General features: G+C 37.3%; 2 protein-coding genes across 2 annotated transcripts; both read right to left on the bottom strand.

Moving 5' to 3' along the window:
• Positions 1–3,838: 3,838 nt before the first annotated feature.
• On the bottom strand, positions 3,839–10,517 carry ubl7a (ubiquitin-like 7a (bone marrow stromal cell-derived)). Its single transcript, XM_053513988.1, has 11 exons — positions 10,444–10,517; positions 9,530–9,718; positions 9,271–9,390; positions 7,828–7,910; positions 7,654–7,738; positions 7,388–7,445; positions 7,116–7,249; positions 6,802–6,851; positions 6,533–6,709; positions 6,092–6,202; positions 3,839–5,604 (listed from the first exon to the last, which is right to left on the bottom strand). The coding sequence occupies exons 2-11, from the start codon at positions 9,711–9,713 to the stop codon at positions 5,467–5,469; spliced, it is 1,140 nt and encodes a 379-aa protein (XP_053369963.1). The 5' UTR covers positions 9,714–9,718; positions 10,444–10,517; the 3' UTR covers positions 3,839–5,466.
• A 1,489-nt stretch (positions 10,518–12,006) lies between these two features.
• Positions 12,007–18,964, bottom strand: LOC128510711 (peroxisomal succinyl-coenzyme A thioesterase-like). The gene is made up of 10 exons (XM_053483186.1): positions 18,763–18,964; positions 18,571–18,670; positions 14,546–14,736; positions 14,242–14,405; positions 14,010–14,129; positions 13,699–13,781; positions 13,247–13,340; positions 13,057–13,137; positions 12,601–12,742; positions 12,007–12,390 (listed from the first exon to the last, which is right to left on the bottom strand). Exons 1-10 carry the CDS (start codon positions 18,956–18,958, stop codon positions 12,278–12,280), a joined length of 1,284 nt encoding a protein of 427 aa, XP_053339161.1. The 5' UTR covers positions 18,959–18,964; the 3' UTR covers positions 12,007–12,277.
• Between the last annotated feature and the right edge of the window lie 1,270 nt (positions 18,965–20,234).

Here is a 20,234-nt window from a genome sequence, read left to right as displayed (position 1 = left end):
ACAAGATACAACACATAACATATGGGATATCTTGCCCTTTCGCGTCTACCTATATTAGGTGTAAAGGCAGTCAAACCTGTGGTGACATAGGTGTAGCCCTGCCTATACCTATAAGCCATTGTCACCACGGATGACTCTCAGCTCGAAAGCCGCTCTTCGCCGAAGTAAGCTGTGAGGCGGGGCAGCAATGTGTTGTATCGACTAAAAGGAAACAGAGGTTATAGTCATAACCATTCGTTTCTTTAAGTCGATTCACTCGGTACAACACATAAAGTATGGAACATATATTCATGTCCCGCCGAGCATCTACCAAGAACCTTGATAGCTACATAATGGACCCCGCAGAGAGGACACAATGGGCCACCGAGGGGGCCGTTATATCAAGACGGTAGAACTGGACAAAAGTGTGCAGTGAAGACCAACTGGCTGCCGCGCAAATATCACCCACGAACATGCCCTTAAACAGCACCTTAGATGTTGCCATAGCTCTCATAAAATGTTCCTGAGGCATTGGGACACTCTTGCTGCTATGAACTAATGAAATAGCTTCCATAATCCAATGGGAAAGCTGTTGCTTAGACAACGCCTTACCCTTTACGAGACTGGCATAGCAGACAAACAATTGATCACATAAAGGCATATTCATTGTACGGTCCATTTAGAGCATTCCCCATGGAGCATTAAAATGGAAGAACATTACGCTCTTGACACCATTGCTTAAAAGCTTGACACTTAAGCATATAAACCTTTAAGATCCCTAGAGTCTGAATGTGAGAACTAGTGCTGTCTGTTTCTAGTGGACAAGGCCCAAGCACTTTGAAATGTCTCAATCACATTCGGAGGAAGCCCTTTAGCTATCAGATTGGACCTTTTAACAGACAAGCATGCAAATTCCACAGTTCGGGATGCGGGTGAACTATCACCCCGTCTGCCTGAGACAGAAGGTCCCTGTGTAGAGAAAGTTTCCATGGTTCTGCTGCTAGCAGGCTGACTATCTCTGCATACCACGACTTCGCCGGCCAATGAGGGGCGACCTTCAATGTGACAGGCAGAATCAGTTTTACTGGAGGCTAAAAAAAACTGCCAACAGCACCAAATAGTTAATGTGAAGCCTGCGTGTTCCTGTGACCACGCCCCCTCACCGTGGAGCCATCGCACAGAGTGCGTCTTGTTTTGATGCTGAGCATCACGTGATCACAACTAAGCCAATGGTTTTTCTCTCTCTTGCGCTGCGGAATTGTAGGTAATCGTCTCCCCTGCTGGGTCTTAGTGCTCGTCTCTTGCTCTTGGTATAATCAACATCTGTGCACGCGTGTACTGTTTACTATAACACTGTGACCACGTGTGCATAAAATATATTTTATTTTGTGTTTGTAAGCACGTGTGTACAGCGCACATGTATTGTTTCTTATAACATGTGTGTGCGCGCGTGTAGATCAAAAGAAAGTCTCATTAGAGGTTAAAAATCAATTTTTTATCTCCCTCTCTGTATTAGCCTGTCGTATTTCACTTTATGTGTGTGGGAAGCCGGGAGGAGGAGGGGGTGGGAGGGGATCTGTAAAGGCGAGAGTGTGTGTATGTGTGTGTGCGTGCGCGCGTAATTTGACACCGTGCTCCTTCACTCACACCAACACACACACACACACATACTCGCCTTTAATTCCGGAACGGATTGTGCTCGTAATCCGAGGTTCCACTGTATATGAAAGTAAGCATCCATGAGATTGATCATAGTTAACCAATCACCACAAGCACGGTGGCTTTGTGCGAAACTGTAGTATCCCATAGTGACTGTGAAGTACTCCACAAACAAAACATAAATGTGCTAAGGACTAATAACTAAAGCTGTGAAATATACCAATTTAGTAGTACAACATTTCTTTCAGAATTATAATTGGGAGAAAGTAACATAAAATTAAAATATTGAAGTAAAATATGTTATGTATGTTGTGACCTGTACTGTAAGTAAACAAAACTAAAACTCAGTTGTAGTTTTTTTGTGTGTATAAACCGAGTTATTTCAATATCTTTTTCACAACACCAACACCACTAGGGAAGAGAAATTGAATGGAGATAAAACAGGAGGTAAATGTCAACCATTTTAATGTTACAGAAGTATTAAATGTGTAACTATTGAATTAAAGATTCAAAAAACAAGGCATGAAATATTTCACTTTACCTATAATGAATCGAGAATATACGAGTTTTCCACAAGAATATACTGGATTTTTCATTAACTAAATAGTTTATATTAATGCGTAAATAAAGTTGGGTATAATTTTTATACAAGGGACAAAGACATGCACAAGGCACATTCAAGTCAAAGCAGGACCTTTGATTGTGCAGAATAACAGAACACTCTTATTAGAGTAAAAGCTCCCTTAATTTCTCTTTATATTTTTAGAATAGAATAGAATATAGAATAGTCTTTATTGTCATTGCAACAAGTACAATGAAATTAAAAGTGCCATTCCTAAATGCAAAAAATAAAATTCTCTATATATGAGGTTGTGCATTGTTCTGCAAGAGCAAAATGCCTTTGGTGATCAAAGCAGTCCGTTTTTCGTGAAAGCATTCCACTGGAATGTTTATGGGCTGCAATGGGCTCTGTAAAATCACGTCTTTGTTTCAGAGAATTTATCACAAGTCCCGCTTTGACTTGAACACCACTCATAGATCAGTGTGGTGATGTACATTAGTCCAAAAAGTATGTACAGTATTTGAACAGAAGTACTATTTTACCAGTTTGCTAAGCCTTACAGTAACAGTAACACTTGTACTTACTTGTACACTATTGTTACTTTTTTAGGTGCCAGCATATGGGATGGCACATGTTGCCTCATCAAAAGGAATTTCAATCATTATCAAGTGAAGCATGGTACTGTTGGTCATGGATATTTAATGTCCTGTCTTTATTTAAACTGTCATTGCTCCTTTAAGACATGAAAAGGTCTGCACACACATTTGTATACTGTAGATCCCACAGTTTGCATAAAACTGAAGAGTGTAAAGGTGTGCAATCTTTCAGATGTCAGATGTGTAATTTATTAGATTTCTAAACAAAACCTTTGTCGGCTTAATAACCGTCAAGTAGTTCTACTGGTTTCTAATATAAGGCTGAAGCTAAATCGATCTCCAAACCCTAATCAAGGGCCTTTCTAAGTGTGTAACACAACGGACTGTATATCCTAGCACATCTTTTATTTTAAAAATATTTGAGATTAATGAAAACTCGGAACCTGAAAGTTAATAGCTGGAAATAAAAAAATAAAATGGAAATATAATAAGAAACTTACCAAATTTAAAGGACTGTCCGCCACATCCATGGTTTATTCTCCTCACCCTTTGGTTACATAGCAATAGTAAGAATTTACAATTACTTTCACCTCTATTAAATTACACTAACTGCTAGTCACCAGCTCCACCAGTTGCGGAAGGATATGTGTTGGTGGAGCAAAATAACTAGTTAATTTTTTTTTTAATATTATCTGTGGATAATAAATTGTGTGTGTGGAACTGTTGTATAAAAGCAATATCTCACTCATGTCTATGACTGCATCATGGAGGTGCTGATATTCATAAAAACAGCAGTCCTTCTCATGTAATATTGCTTAATTGTACCAAGTATCAATTTAACATATATAAGAATATTTGTTGCTTAAACAAATTTGCATGTATTCATATCATAAACACATTTTAAGTATTTATTATAATTTGTTTAGAAAAGATTAATAATCAAAAAGACTTAAAAACCCATAAAGTATTACAAAACAAAAACAGACCAGACTGCATATTCTAATAAACTTTATGCCCAGGAAAGGATTATCTTTATATCTCAGAAAGGATTGTATTACACAAAAAACAAGTAATCTGCATCTTCCTATAAGTGAGATATTTGAGAACAAAATAAAAATGAACCTACAAACACTGGACTGGACAAACAAGTTTGAGGAATTTTATTTATTTCCTGTTTAATAACTTATTAACTTGTGCCATATGCAAGGTCAGTGCCAATATCAGCAATAACATATTAAGCAGGAAATAATACAGTGCACTCCAGAATAATTGGAACCCTTATTATAATTATATCTAGATAATATATATTTTTTAAATTATTGACAACCCTAAGTAATAATTGAAATAAATAAACATTTTCGTTATCAACAAGCTTTTGTTATTGTAAATTACATTATACACAGTTCTCACTTTATCAGGAATATGTCTAGACCTGCTCATTTGTGCCATTATCTAAAACAGCCATCATGTAACAGCAGCCCAATACATAAAATAATGCAGATATAGGTCAAGATTTTCCGTGAAGCTTCTCATTAAATGTCAGGATGTCTGATGTGAACATCACTTCATACTCTTGTCCAGTATTTGCATGATATTATAGCAGTGCTGATATAGACTGCTCTGCTGTTATACAATCATGTTTGTATGTTATACATACAAAGTAAAGACCTACAGGAGCATGTCCCCTGTTGCATCCCTATATTACAATTTATTTTTATAGTTGAGGTGATTGTCTTTTAATATTACCCATATTACATCATGTACGCACACACACCGTAAATAAATAAATAAATAAATAAACAAACAAACAAACAAATCCCTATAAGAAAGAAGCTCTTTTTTAGATCATCTCACAACATGGTGGTCCCAAACTCTTGTGAAGGCTGACAGCAAGTACCAGGATATACATTCTAAAAGTTGTTTGCATCTACAAGGGGTCATTGATGATGCTTTCAACAAACATACTTAAAAACCAACCCAGAATTGGTAAAAAAAAAATTTGCAATCAGCTCAGTCTCCAGAGTTTAGTATAATGGAAAACAAAAGTTCACTATGAAACTATGTATAAAAAGGAACTTAAAATGATCTGCATAGAAGTATAGACCATAATCTTTATAGCTCTATAAGAATAGGCCAATAATTTTACCAATAATTTTAAAATCAATAGTAAAAAAAATAAACGTTTTTGTGCTTCTAATTAGGAAGGGTGATTGCTAGCATATTCTTCCACATGGACACATAAAGCCAGTCTTTTCAACCTGATGTGCATGCTGCATCACAGGACAACATAACACACTTGGAGGAAAGTGCTATCTGCCCTCTTCTGCATATTAAAGCTTACAGACACCCATTACTGGCTAGTGTTTCTGTGGGCAGCAGTCTGCCGCAACCCTCACACTGAGCGCCCCACTTTTGGACTCCCAGCCATGAGTGACTGTGAAATCATGGGAAACAACCGTTACAATCTCCAGTGAGAGCACATTTTTGTCATACCAATTGGGAGTCTGGGTGCTACTAATTCTGGAGGGGACTGTATCTGCGCACAATCTGTGACAATGAAATAATTAAAATTTGTATTTTAGCATGCCAGGGGAAAAGGTGTGAACAGATTTTTTTTTTAATGCAGCTATAACAACAAATATCACATGTGCATTTCTAATATGCAGCATCTTATGGCGCTCCCCCAGCAAAAATAAGCTCTAGAGCAGCTTGGATGTCTCCTCCAGTGGCCTGGAGGGCTCGCAGAATCAGCTCCTCATCCTGGATTCCCATGTCACGAAGTTGCTGGAGCTGAGATTGCCACTGATTCTAAACAAACACACATCCACGTTCAAAAACCCATCGCAATTCTGCTCTTTTGTAATAGATTTTAAAAACATGTCGATAATGTTTCAGCTGATCAGGAAGTGGTCAGAGAGAGCAAATCTGTGAATTAAATATACCAACAACTCTTCTCCACTCATTCTCTAAGTGCTCTTTGTTGTTACTTTCTGCATATTGTGTATTTCTCTTTTGTACAATGAACCCGTTTATTACTTTCATTAACTAAGAGGGTATTTCTTATTTTATTTTTAGTTAAATGTTTTCTTTTTCAACTGGGGTCACATACTTAAGCTATAAAGGTAAATGATGCTTTAAAGCTTCTTCTAGACCCATTTACCTCCTTGATCATAGGATTGAACTAAGATATTATTTTAGATTTTATTCCTACTTGAACAGTTGTTATTTGACTAGATAACAGGTAAGACATCTTATGAATATGCTTATGAAAATTATAACATTTGTGAGTACTCACTTGAAGAGAAGACATGCTAGACACCTGTAAGGCTTGTTGCAGGGCCTGATTGAAAAGGTCGTTCGTTATTGGTGTTCCTGCAGGGATAGGGGAAACTCCTGAAGAAGCTCCCTGGTAAGCAAGTTGAAATACAAATCAGAAATTTTGTGCAAATTCAAAAGGATAATACAACCACACAAAATCCTGGCTCTTCCACCTGCAGCGTAATTACTAAGGTTTATTTAAAGTATAATTCCATTTTATAGCATAAATTACCCCCGTCTACAACAAGAGTAACAGTGTACAGTTCTCATGATTCTCATTATGCAGTATAAGCTGCTATGTGTTTGGGTAAATATGTACATTAGATATTATTATGTAAACACCTGTACCTTTCACTGAGTTACTCCAAAGAGCAGCACCATCCGTTCGAAATTGTTTCAGATGGACAAAATAACTTACCTGGTTTCCTATGGTAGGTGTAACAGCACTGCTTTCTGGGGTGCTGGCTAGGGCTAGAGCTGTAGCGAGTTCACTCTGTGTGATGGGTCTGGGTCCTACTGCTCCACTGTAACCTAATGTAGCAGGCCTCAGGCCTGAGGAACCTGCAGAACTCATGGATGTCCCACTGCGATTCCCCTGTTGTAAATCAGAACAGTTAATTGAGTGAAAATAAGACAACGCAACTGCTTATTAATGTCTTAAAATGATGAACTTATGTTATGGCGTACAGAATGGAATTCTTCCTCATCATCCGACATGCCTTCGAAGGGAAAGCCACCTGCAGATAGAATAAGTACTTTTGTAGCAGGTGCTTTAAAGTATCATGGTTCGGGCTTACAGTGATTATTGTAACTATGACCATCCTACATAAAAAAGTAATTCCCAGGATGTTTTCTAAATAAATCAGATTTTCATGCCTTATTATGAAATACATCTTGGACAGTATATCATTCGGCAAACAACACTTTTTCAGAATATTGTACAGCCTTCGCTGTAGAACATTAAAGAATTTTTTTTAAATATATTTTTAAACTTTTTTTACCTGGCATTTCACTGTAGGAGCTGGAGGAGGCATTTCTAGAGGAGCTGGCACTCTGCTGGGTGGGAACACTCCCAGCTACAGAATGCAGCACCAGAATAATGGCATTAACCAATGCTGGGTGAGAGCTAATCAACCTAGGTGATGCACAACAAAGATAACCTTAGGAGCTGTGTAATTCTGCTACACAGAGCACTATACTATGCCTCCGCAAGTGCTTAAAGCAAGACAATAAATCAAGAGGCATTTTTAAGGGAGCCCCTTGTTGTACTCACAAGTCAAGCATGTTTGGATCTGTGAATTGCACAAAAAGGTCCTTGTCTTGAAGTACACCTAAAACAGTGAGCATGCCAACACAATAATCATTGACTGTACCTTTGTATAGAACTGCATATTGTATAAATTATATCACACTATCAATTGAGTTTAACAGTATTCCAATTTGACAAAATCCTTGTGCAGTTGTACTTGGGACAGCTTGAAATACAATGAAAGTTAATGATTTAAGTCCTGAAAGCTAAAAAAACATGAAATAGCATACCTAAGGCCATGGCATCACTACTCAAGCCAGGTGTCGCCACAATGATTTGCTCTAAAGACTCCTTATTGTTCAGCATCTTAAAAACCTAAAGAAAAGACAAGAATCCACAAATTTTATTCAAACACATCAATTCTTTAGAATAGAATAATTGACCAGTATAACAAGTGATCTTACAGAGTCTCTGTAGGCTGTGCTGGTGTGAAGTGCTGCCTGCAGGACACGAAATTCTCTTGCAGCTGCCACCCTGTCCACTGGCTCTAAAGAATAAAAGAAGGAGGTACATTTAAAATGGTACTGACCAAAGACCTATGCAGACTGGACTTAAAACAATAAAAATAAATTTATTAAGCTCTCAATCAACATAACCAATTCTGAACACATGAATAGAATATACAGTACGAACACATACAAAAACACAACCTGCTGTCAAACCGAATCAATGGCAACCATTACAATTGGGATATCTCGGTTGCTCCAACATACAGGGACTAGAACATACAAAACAACTGACCCGTTACAGAACAACTGAAGTTACATATCTAACATGTAGAAATATCCTCAGTACCCACTTTATCCTGTCCATTGCTTATTGCTGTGGTGGATACAAGGCTTAGATCGGAAATGTCATCACATCATGTCATTTGTATCATGATGTCATCAAATCATTCACATTGTTTGATCTCCAAGATCTGGGACCGATTTTATAGTGGATGCAAACCTCCTTTTTCCTAACCAGACCTCAGACAGGAATTGCATGCAGTGGATGGGTTGTACTAGAGCACAGGGTTAAGAGTGTTGACCAAGAACTCCACAGTGGGGAACCAGCGGAGGTAGGGCTCAAACTGCAGAGCTCCCAATCAGCACCCAGAGGCTCATCCAACTGAGCAACCATGAAGATGAGCATTTACATCTAGACTTTGGTATAGCTAATCTACCTAAGCATGTTTCTGTTGGGTAAGAAATCAACAAAACCATGATCTAGATCATCTAAAAGAACAACCAATGTGATCAAAAGTCCTGCATAAAAGTCTTGAGTCACTCTTCATATTAAATTAAGTGAAAGAAAGTAAAAGATTAATTGAAGAAATAGGAATAAATGTTTCATTGTGACAGGCCTAATGATAAAAATTGGTTGTTTATGTAACAACCTCAGCAGCAACCTCATTTCCCCTCTTTCCAGTTCCAACCACTCACCTACAGCATCACCTGTATACTAATCACCAGCCTGATTCTGCAACTGTTTCATGTTTTAATTTAGATGTCTTTTTATGCTTAAAAACAATCACCAGAAACTTGTCCGGTAAAGGGACTGGACTGAAAACGAGAGACAAAAAAGTCCTGGAGAACTATTCCTTAAGATCACATTAAAAAGTACAAGAAGGGATCAAAATATAAAGAAACGAGGGTGGCTCTAGACTTTTGTACAGTACTCTACATAAAACAATCATTTTGGGAATTTCATTACAAATCCTAAAAAATTAATATTGGCTACAGTAAATGTCCTTAAGTGTGTGTGCCCACGTTTACAGTATTTGGGCTTTATGATCCCAGGATAAAGCAATAAGTGATGACGGATGATGGAAGTTACAATAGGTCAGTGTCAGCACACAGGCCCACCTGATTGGATCTCAGGTTCTGGCCATGACTTTCTCAGTATGTGCACTGTTGACCCTGACTGGATCCCATAAGAGTCTAAAGTGAGTTCATCCCTCAGCTTCCTGCCACAGTACACCAGTTCTGCAATGTAAAGATAAAGATTTCGAGTTGCATGTCACTCAGCAAACAAATGCACGACATATGCATTTATTAAAACAACAACAACAACAACAACAAAAAAAACAACCCCTACTGAATAGTGCAGTCGTGATTCACCCACCTATGAGCTCAGGATCAGGAATCGCGTCCGGTAGCTGCACTGACACGAGCTGCTTCAGAGTGGCGACGCGGTACTGACCAGGCGGGACATCCCCGGGTTCTGTTCCCGGAAACTGCAGCACCGACTTCGGAACGGAAGGCTGGTCTATTAACTTGAGAGATAAACGCCACTCGGTCACGGCCATATTTCCTGTGTCAAGGGCAAATCAATGAGCCGTGTCTCACAACAGCACGGACAGGAATTAGAGCAAGGTACTCTTACTGCTGGTTTCTTCTTATTAAAGTGTATAATAAATATATATGTGTGTGTATGTGTATATAAAGCAATAATGCTTAACAGTACGTATTCTTTAAAATTCCAATAAAAGATTCCGCGTCACAGTAATGAACTTGTCCACTCTAGCAAAATCATCCTTGTTTTCTTTTTTTTTTTTTGTTACGGAATTACGTAAGCAGTAAACGTTACGACGCTTATGGGATTTGTAGTCAAAATCATTTTAAACGCGTCATATCTTTTGTAGTTCCTATGTTACAGTTACACAGTTATAAACGGATGAGGTCGCTGTTGTTTACTAGCAACAAATGGGCCAAATACATCCATAAATAAATTAAATATTAGTCTGGGATTTATACAAACAAAAACAAAAATCTTTATTATAATTAAATGTTAAACTTATATTCTAATTCATTAAATCTTAAAAAGAAAAACTCCATTTTTCTGCTTCATTATTCATAATTAATTAAGTATTTAATTATAAATATCTAATTAAATAATAATTTATATCTATATAAATGTTTAATTATATTATGAAATAATTATTTATTATTTAATTATTTAAATACAACTTAATTATGTTATAATTATCCTAATTCTCAGAAGGACTGTTGAAATCAGGATATTTTTCTCAGGCAGACCTGTGTTTTTCTCCTGACACGCTGTTATCCACAATAACAGATGGCTGCTTGGTTGGATGTGCTTTTCAGTGAGTGCCATTCCCACAGAGCATGCCCTACACAGTGGTACACAATTGACAAGAGACTGAGAGAAACTGCAATCTGCTCAAGCAAACACAACATTTGCATGTTACCCTGATAATGTCAGCTGATATTCAACAAAATACATGATTTTCCATTTCAAATATAAGAATTAGATGAAATCAAGATGTGTTAAGCATGAACCTTCGTGAAGGTCGACTGCAGATTGAGCCCAGATTGGTCACTTTTTTAAATCACCTTATCCTGGCTCTGAAGGTCTTTGTAGTATTAATAGAAGATGCCACTGCATATGGAGCCCCCAGCTGAGACACTGGCACATCCACAGCCACCTTCTATACAACAGCATTTATTTTGCTTAAAAAAAAACTTATTTGTTTGAATTTTTTCATAAGGGTTGGTCAGTCGGAATATATTTTAAAATATTCCATTAATTAATGCCATTAATGCAAAATTACTGAGTTTTATTACATTTCTCTGTAATTTACATAATAAAATTTTAACAGTGACAATGTCATATGTACATCAACTTGCAACAATTAATCAAGTATGTTATTTAATAGAATAACATGCAAGGGGTACACTGACACCTCTTTTTTATGATAACATTTTTTTTTGTTGTTATAATCACATTGTTTTAGTCAGTTGGCAACATATTTTGAGACATCTGACAAAATAAATATGAAAACACTTCCTTAATTATACAGATTGAATAAATAACTCGCCTTTACTTAACAGAATATGATTATTAAGTTTGTGTTGATGTGTGCATCCTTTAAAAGCTAAGGACAATCCCAGGCTAATTACACTGCCCATAATTCATTATGCTGCAAAACCATGCTTATTACAAGAAAAGAGTTATAGAAATAGTACTTTGCATCTAATATCACTTATATTACTTTGTAATTACATATATTTGCATGCAGTACAAGAAACTATATCCAGACAGCACAAAACTGAATTGGTTTAAGCTATTTTTTTAAATGTAACAGTATAACTCATTAAAATAATGCACGTTTTATAGGAGTCATTGAGGCAAAGGTCTAATTTTTGAAACCAAATCATTCCTATGAAAATAATCCACAATTAGCTCTGTCAGAAATTTTGATTAGGAAATTAAGCTAAAGTGTCACTAAAGTGTTTAGTTTAAAACGATAATAGTTGAATACTTATCAAATTGGTTTAAAGCATACATCTGAAATGTGCAGGATTGCTTAGGTTTCAATTTTAATAAGATATTTTGTAACCATAGAAGGCTGTAAAAATATGTGCTAAAAGGCCAGAGAGAGGAGAAAAAAAATCACATTTAAATTACTATACATTAGATTTACTTATTTACTAGATTTATTAATTATAAAGACAAATGTGTACACATGAATATGCAAGTTTATTATTATTATTATATAACATATAGAGGCAGTGCATTTTAAAAATAAAATGTTTTATTTTATAAACTTATTTAAAATGATAAACTGTGTTAAGTATGTAACCATGGATCTACGACTGGAAAACCAACGATACGTTTGTGTGATAAAAAAAATTATTCATATCACTGGGAAAATTTATAGGCCATCTGTTGTTTCTTTTCTTAGTAGTTTTACTTTAGGCTAATTACATTACCTTTTTTTAAATTACCACAGATTTATGATCTGAATATTCTTCTTTATTAGCTTATTTAAGGCAAATCATAATGTAAAATGATAATAAATCTGACTCTTGTTTTCCCCTTTCACTATGAGCTACATTGCTTTAATCTTTAATCACTGGTATTGCTATAGAGGTGCTTCTCCAAAAAGGCCAGAGTTTTGTTCCAGGAATCTTCCTGAGCATGACTATGAGCTTTCGTCTCTCCGCCCCACAGCACTATCACTGCAACGAAAAATTATGACAGCCATCAAAAATGCTTGACTTTTGATTAAAAATGTTTTAATTATTATCTCACATTCATGTGCAATGATTCGGTTGGTATTAGTAAACCTACTAGAGTCTCTGAGAAAATAATTAAATTTAGTTAAAATTTACACTCTACAAAAGTTCAATAAAAAAGACTTTTAATTAAATATTAAATCAGTGTTTAACCTTTTTTTCTTGTCTGTCCAATCTGAAAGTTGCTGCCTTGCAAATGTGGAGTGTAAGGAGGCTCAATGAGGTGGCCAGCTCCAGGGTAGGACAGAACATTCAACAGGTGACTATTACCTGCTTGCTCCATTATCTGCCTCATCTAAAAAGGAGGAATAGAGAAAGGGATATTACACTACATCTATCCTATCCCATGTTACAGGTATGATCTGGACCACACAACATTGCTATTATTTCTTTTATTTAAACGACAAAAGTAAACTGTTGTTAGCTTTTGGTCAAAGCCTAAAAGATAAAGAAATGCAAAATGTTAAAAATATGTGGGTGGTGTAGGCCAGATTTGGGTTCTATTTAGATTTACTAAACAACTTAAAGAGGTTACAAGAACAGATTATAAAGTAAACATCTTGATCAACTGAATATTGATCAGGAAACTAAATCGGTGCCTCTACTCACATCATCTGCTGCCTCTACTGATGGGCAACACTGATCATCTTCTCCAACAATTAACAAAATGGGACATTTGATGCGATTTATCTGGTCAAAACAAGCATATTTACTCATACAATCAGCATGTTAAAATACTCAAGAATGAATAAATGTACATACTGTATATACACAAATATATTCTTTTGCAAGCCCTTACTTCAACTTTTTTCAAAGGGTCATCTGTAAATGGTAGCAGGAAATCTCGCCAAATAAGTCTGTGTTCCTTATCATATTGGACTTTCTCTTTCATTCTTGAGATTGCAAACAAAGAAAATAAAAATTGTGAGAAGAAAAAAAAAGTGGCCTTCCCAGCTGTAGAAGTAGTTTTCAGCATTAAAAAGCACATAGCCTTACACACGAGGCTAATTTAGGATAATGATATTTAATCTCTGTTTTTCACAACTCCACACATTTCATGTTACCAAACCTTTCCATAATATGGATTTAAACAGTCAGTTACTCAAGTTCAATAAATAATAAATTGCTTCTATTTTAAATAATGATTGTATGATAATTTGGTACACTGCAACTATACAGTATGGTAAGTGCATAATAAAAACACCATCTTTTTTCCTAAGCTTGAAAAATAATCCCGAATATATAACTCACCTTTTGAACGCTACTGAGAAATCAATTGTTGATCCACTGACAGGAAAAACATGGGTTCCACTTAAACACACTATACATCTAGGCTAAAAAAGAGTAAGTGACAGTGAGTAAGTCACAAAACTCCTGCAATTGAATCATTATCATGTCAGATTAATTTAAAGACAAAAACAAATCTACAATAATGTATACAACCTTTACACCATGGTTAGGAAACACATTCAAATGAACAAATCAACATTCTTAATGAAGCAAATGTTGTTGTTTTTTTCAATCTAATAAAGACAAACATAAATTATGTTGGTGTGGTATACCTTCAGCACTGTAGAATATGCCGTCATGTATATGGACAAAAAAGCACCATATGACAAACCCAAAACTGCAATTCTTTCAGGGCACACCTGTGGCTGCTGCCTCAGTAGAGTGACTGCTGTCTATGAGATTATAAGGCATGGCATTGTGTAACTTTCCTTAAAATCTGTTTTCTTTTAAATATTTTCTTAATCTGTATGAAGGCACAAGTGTTGTAACATAAAAGATGAGTACCTCAAAATAACCAATTCCACCATTCTTTTCATCAGCATACATTTGTGCATAATAATCCAAAGATAATGAGACGTAGCCTCTGGATGCTAGTAGAGCAGAACGATACTCCACAAGACCCCCTCCTGCACCCCAAAGGTCCAGCACACCAGGAAAAGGACCCGGACCTACGGAGAAATAAATGCTCTGCAATACAACTTTTGTAAAATAAATTCATGATCAAATATATAAAATACTGTTGATATGCAACAGGTATAAATATGGGGCAGTCATCTGATCCATCTAACATTTTAGTGCATAAGAATACCTGGTGGAATAAAAAGAGTTCCCTTTAATCCTTTCCATGTAACATCAACTCTCTGAACTCCAGGGGCCGTGTACCACCGCTCTGCCACAACTGATGCTATTGAAGGTTTTTCCTGGAAGCCATGTGTTAAGTGGTCTTTGTACACAGATATGGACACATCAGTCTGTGTCTGGACATCTTGCTTCCTCAATCTTTCAAAAGTGTAAATACATACATACATATTGAATAGTGATTTGTACAGCTGATTATTGATTAAGCAGAAAGGGAAACCAATATACTACAGCAAAGTACCTCAACTAATCACAGTTGAATTGTGGTTAGTTTTGAGGCTTGTTGTTGATTAATGATTGAAAAATAGGTAAATATGAATCAGTATTGGTTGTTTGTTAAGGAAATTATATTTTCCTGTTGGCGTTACATTAAATTTAATCTATAGTTGTAATTGCAGTAGATCTAGTTATTGCAGTACATCTTGTATTTGGCAGTCCCAAAGGGCCAGAAGGTAGTATTAGGCTGTGCCGCAGCACGATTTTGATTAAAAAATTTGCATAACTAAAAGAACTAAATTTCTTTGCATATGAGGCAATGCAGCAATGGGGTGGTAGTGTAATGTCAGAGATAGTTGATCAACTATGATAACTTCATTATTTGTATTTTTGTTTGCTCTTTAACCTTACTGAGGGAGCTGGCTTTTAGACCAGATAATACCTGTTTTCTTTCTGTCAACTCTCAACTGCCTGTTACAGGGTTACGGTCAACAGGTACACCTGTTACATGAGACAAGTGTCCAGAGTTTATTTGGGGATATCCTGGTATTTAATTTTGCCTGGCCCAACACACATGGAAAGGTGACAAAAAAAGTCAAACCCAAACCCGTTTTTTTTGGAAGGAATCATAGGTGTTAGTACTGAAAATTATTTACAGATGGACTATAGTGATTTAAAAGTTGTATGAAGACATCATACAGTCCAGAATTATGTAAACCTGTTTATGTTAACATAGAAAGCATTGAGCTTTCATTCTACAGTTGTTGGAGCAAATCCAACCCTATAATGCAGCATTTGACTTATGGATGAGTCAAAAATTATCTGCACTCCGGTTACTTCTGTTGGACCTATCAGCACTTTACGTTCAAGGCTATTATCTTCCCAGTCACTGCTGTGCAGGTGTAAACACATTACGCCAGTTCATTTGTAATGGTGATGCGAGCAAAAACAGATTTCTCGCCTCCGAGTGACGCAATGGTAAAGTGCTCGCCCTATCATCCGGAGATCGCTGGTTCGAACCCCAGGTGATGCTGTTTTCCTCTCACAGCCGGTGGCACAGAGGGAGCTGATTGGCCGAGCTCTCTTAGAGGGGAGGGATGAGAAGTACTTGCGCTCCCACATTAATCACGGCTCTACAGCCAATCAGGGGGCGTCTGTGAGCTCACGCATGCGGAAGGAGCGGCTAGTGCTTTCCTCCGAGTATGTTACTCTGCCCCTAACGGTGCGTGAGCAAGCAGTTGGAAAAGATGCGGTCGGCTGACGTCACGCGGTTCGGAGGAAACACGGGATAGTCTTCGCACTCTGACTGAGTGGTAGTAGTAGCCTTAATGTGGGAGCCTCCTAGTGACGGGGAGGAATTGGCCACGACTAAATTAGGGAGAAAATTGGAAAAAAAAAACAGATTCCTCACTTGTGATTTGAAGAAGAGGACTGATAATTTTTTTGTGATCTGAGGGTGTACCAAATCAACTCACGTAAACAGAAACAGAAGCGTTTGGATATCTGCAAACAAAATGTGGACGGATACACTAAGGAAGGTGAAAGTTTCTTAAAGGTTTCTCATTAAGGGTGACGAGACATGGATACATCACTACGAGGCTAAAAATAAACGGCAGACTATGGAATGCAATTATCCTCAATCATTGACCAAGAAAAAGTTTAAAAAGTCAACCATTAGCTGGAAAATCAATTATTACAGTTTTCTGGGATTTTCAAGGGCTAGTATTGGAACATTAGATGTACGTGAGATGCTTATTAAACACAGAGGACTGCTATCAATGGGGTTGTGATCTTGCATGACAATGCACTTTCACAAAGTTCTGCCCACTCTGTCAACACTTAGCAAAAACTTCATTTTGAGGTGTTAAAGCGTCCTGATCTTGCTCCATCTGACTTTACCCGATTCACTTCTAATAAAAAAGTGAAGACAGCGGTGCATTCTAGGCTCGCAGCTCAGCCTAAAACATTTTTTAATGAGGGAATACGAAAGCTTGTTAACAGATGCGCAAAGTGTATTAAAAAGCCAGCAAAAATAAAAATATAGTTCTAATAAATTCTACACCCAGAGTGTGGATACTTTTTGCAGCTCTGTGTTAATTGCAGCTCTGTGTTAATTTACTTCCTATTCACATCACACGTATAAATGCCCCCTAAAATCGACACTATCAAATCAACACTGGTCTAGAGAGACCAGGAGAGGGGAGAGCGGAAGAGGAGAGATAACAGTTAGGTATGGTCGCAGTCACATAATGTATAATGTGAATGTATATTTAGTGTAAAATGCAAGCAAAGAGTCCGGCGGACTAACTATAACAGCATAACGAAAAAGGAGAGCCAGAAGGAAACACAGACATGAGGGCTTCCTGAGATGTAAATGAAACAATCTCTCATTTAGAGTGATCAATAAAAGTGGGGAAGACAGCATCTAAACATACCAGTTCACCTAATACTCTACGTCCATGAGTCCCCCAGATCTGCTGCTTTACCCAAGGCAAATCTATTTATGAAAATGCTTGATTAAATAAATAGGTTTTTGGCCTAGACTTTTCCATAACTTGGCTATTCCATAACTTTGGGGCTTTGAAAGAAAAAGCTATACCCCAGATATAGTTTTTATATAATATGCGGTACTGACAAGCAGTCTGCCTCCTTTGATCGAAGTAGGCATGGCTTATCGTAAGACACTTGCAGTTCACTCAGTGCATCAGTGCTATCCTGGTAATATTATCTACATGAGCTTCATATGAAATGCTGGAATCTATAATCACACCGAGGTCTCTTACTGTTGCACTTGATGGAACATCAAGGCCATCTAAAGTTACAGTGTGATCTAAAATCTTATTTCAGCACATATACCAGTAAGTGCTGGAGGTTTGGTGTTTGTGACCGGGGGGACATTTTGTGGCACAGCTGTTTACCATAAAATGCCCCCCTTTCTGGATGTTATACATTGTGTCCCAGGACGGGGGTACACTTCTTGGCTGCTCTAGTTACACTTTACTTGGATATTGCACAGAGGGAAGTTCATTTCTGTTCTCTTCATCCTAGATAATTTTTAGCTGAAGAAATAATAGTAAGTTTTAGTAAGTCTTGATTCTTCTTTTCAGCCAGTGTTGGGTAGTGGCAGGGGAGCATCATGGCAAGATTGGTGTAATTTTATTTATTAATTTTTTTTAGCCATGCTGCATAAGAAAAGATTCATGACAAATTTGTTACTATTATTTATAATTTATTACTACTGTTGTAATTTGATTTGATGTTATACCATTTCCAAGTTTGATAGCGCATGACTTTATAGCGATGGAGTCACTAAGGGACTGTCTAAAAAGTACATGACCAAGACCCAACCGTGGGAAATGCAACTGCAAATGGACTTTGCTTTTTCATTTGAAATTTGGCAGTCAGTGTTCGTTCGCAAAAGCGAAAAAGCAAACGGTAAAGCAACATTTGCAGTTGCATTTGAATTATGTCACACTTTATGCGTTAACATATGGGAAATGAAATTACAAATGCAATTTGCAATTCCTTTTGAAAAATGTCTGGGATGTCACTCCATAGTTTTGTGTGTGTGTTTCCTCCCGGTACTCCAAGTTTCCATCACAGCCGGTAGTGTATGATGTAGTATACGATGCCTGACGGGTTGGCACCACTTTCATGGTGTTCCGTGCCCTGTAACCTGAGTTGCCTGAGATAGACTAGGGCCCCATGACCTTACACAGGAAGTCTTACGGGAGAATGAAGGAATAAATGCATTTTTACCTGAGGCCTGTCCTGCTTCCAGGAATAGGTTTCATGCTCCACAGCAGACCCATGGCTTCAACTCCATCATATGAGCCACCCAGACTGGCATCTTCAGAGACTGAAACACAGCAAACTGTGTGTTAGTGCTGGAATACAGTACAATATGTAACAACTTATACACCAACATCATAAAAAATGCTTTAAATGTACCTGAGACGTTTCCTGCCTTATCGCTGACATAGTGACCGAAACCTTCCCAGAAATCTCCGTCCTCCGACTGGAGCAGCGCGTGCAGCGTGACCCGAGCACCGGGCACTAAACCCTGCACGCGCACCTCGAACTTCTCATCCACCATACAGCGAAGCGGACGAACCGAAAGGAACGGGCGCAGAAACTGTCTGATCATTTTATACTACTGCAAACTCTGTGTAAGAATTGCAAAGGTAGCACACGTTACACGTGTATATTGAGACACAACGTTGCAGCTCACCGTGAAGTGACTGTAAAGTGAGTGAAAGGGGAGAGTGATGGGTCGTTCAATAAGTCTTCAAGTCCCGAGTAGGAGACTCTGTGTCCAACCTCTGCTTCTGCCCGTCTCCGCCTTCCCTCACTTGTTAACCCTTTGTTTGTTGTGTTATACTTCAAAAATAATCAGGTTGTCTAATAGCTACACAGATTTTATTCATTTTGATTTTATATATCAATTTAAATCAAGGTATTAATGTTCCTCCCATGTTATTCGCCATCAATGAGCGAGAGTGGATTATTATTTTATTATTTTTTTAGTTATATATATCAAATAACAGATCATTCCTAAAATGTGTCCGTATAGTAGTGTCACTGTTTTCAGTGAAGAGGGCAGAATTTCTATTGAATCTCATTTCACCCTTTGTGTTCGGTCTCTTTTCAGGTCAGTTGTTTTTACTTTCTAACAATAAGGAAATGTTAGTCAGCAGTTATTTTAATAATGCTCAGAATACACTCTCCCACACTTAAGGGTCACTGGAACAATTGGTTGTTACAATCTATTGCGTTTGATTATGTTACTTTTGGGAAATAATTCTCATAACTATCTCACGTGAGTTGCATTGGACATAACGTATTGGTAAGAGGTGGCATGTTGGGGAGAAGTGATTTGCACTGTGCCTTTGATGGTCGTCGATGTGTCGATGGTTCGATTCCCTGTATTTGGTAGGTTTCCTCCCACAGTCGACAGACCTGCAGTTTTATTAAATGGTGTTTCCAAATTGTGTGTGTGTGTGTGTGTGTGTGTGTCATACGATGGATTGGCACTAATGTTAATTTCGTCAACAAAAATAAAGACAAAAAAATATTCGTTTGACAACCTTTTTTTCCTGTGACTAAGACGACACATCAATGAACAATGACAGTGACGAAAACAGCATGCAATATTGTCGAGACTAAATGTGGTTTTAAAAAAAAAACATCTGTCTTCGCCAATATATAATTTCCATTACAATCTGCTGCGATGCGGTGTTCATTCATTATGGCATAAGCAACAGTATGTCCCAGGTCACGGCACATGGCATATCAGGAGAAGTTTGTGCGTGTAGTGACGGGAAGTTACAAGTTATATCGGAGGAGACACAGAGTGGGCACACAATTAATTAAAACCCCTTTAAAAATGGTTAGACTAGATTGACTGTATAGGGTTAATTAAT

This window comes from Clarias gariepinus, chromosome 2, assembly GCF_024256425.1.
Source record: "Clarias gariepinus isolate MV-2021 ecotype Netherlands chromosome 2, CGAR_prim_01v2, whole genome shotgun sequence".
Taxonomy (NCBI): domain Eukaryota; kingdom Metazoa; phylum Chordata; class Actinopteri; order Siluriformes; family Clariidae; genus Clarias; species Clarias gariepinus.
The sequence above is the reverse complement of the archived record's forward strand: the minus strand, read 5'-3'. Positions and strand labels throughout refer to the sequence as shown.

What these genes read in the sequence shown, in the direction of transcription:
- LOC128510711 (XM_053483186.1), bottom strand. Translation starts at nt 18,958, where the DNA reads ATGATCAGACAGTTTCTGCGCCCGTTCCTTTCGGTTCGTCCGCTTCGC. An exon ending in CATATTCTACAGTGCTGAAG is followed by an intron (nt 13,782 to 14,009) that starts GTATACCACACC and finishes ACTCTTTTTTAG; the next exon opens with CCTAGATGTATAGTGTGTTT. An exon ending in TTCTCAGTAGCGTTCAAAAG is followed by an intron (nt 13,341 to 13,698) that starts GTGAGTTATATA and finishes TGCAATCTCAAG; the next exon opens with AATGAAAGAGAAAGTCCAAT.
- ubl7a (XM_053513988.1), bottom strand. Translation starts at nt 9,713, where the DNA reads ATGGCCGTGACCGAGTGGCGTTTATCTCTCAAGTTAATAGACCAGCCT. An exon ending in AGAACCTGAGATCCAATCAG is followed by an intron (nt 7,911 to 9,270) that starts GTGGGCCTGTGT and finishes TTTATTCTTTAG; the next exon opens with AGCCAGTGGACAGGGTGGCA. An exon ending in GATCCAAACATGCTTGACTT is followed by an intron (nt 7,250 to 7,387) that starts GTGAGTACAACA and finishes TGCATCACCTAG; the next exon opens with GTTGATTAGCTCTCACCCAG.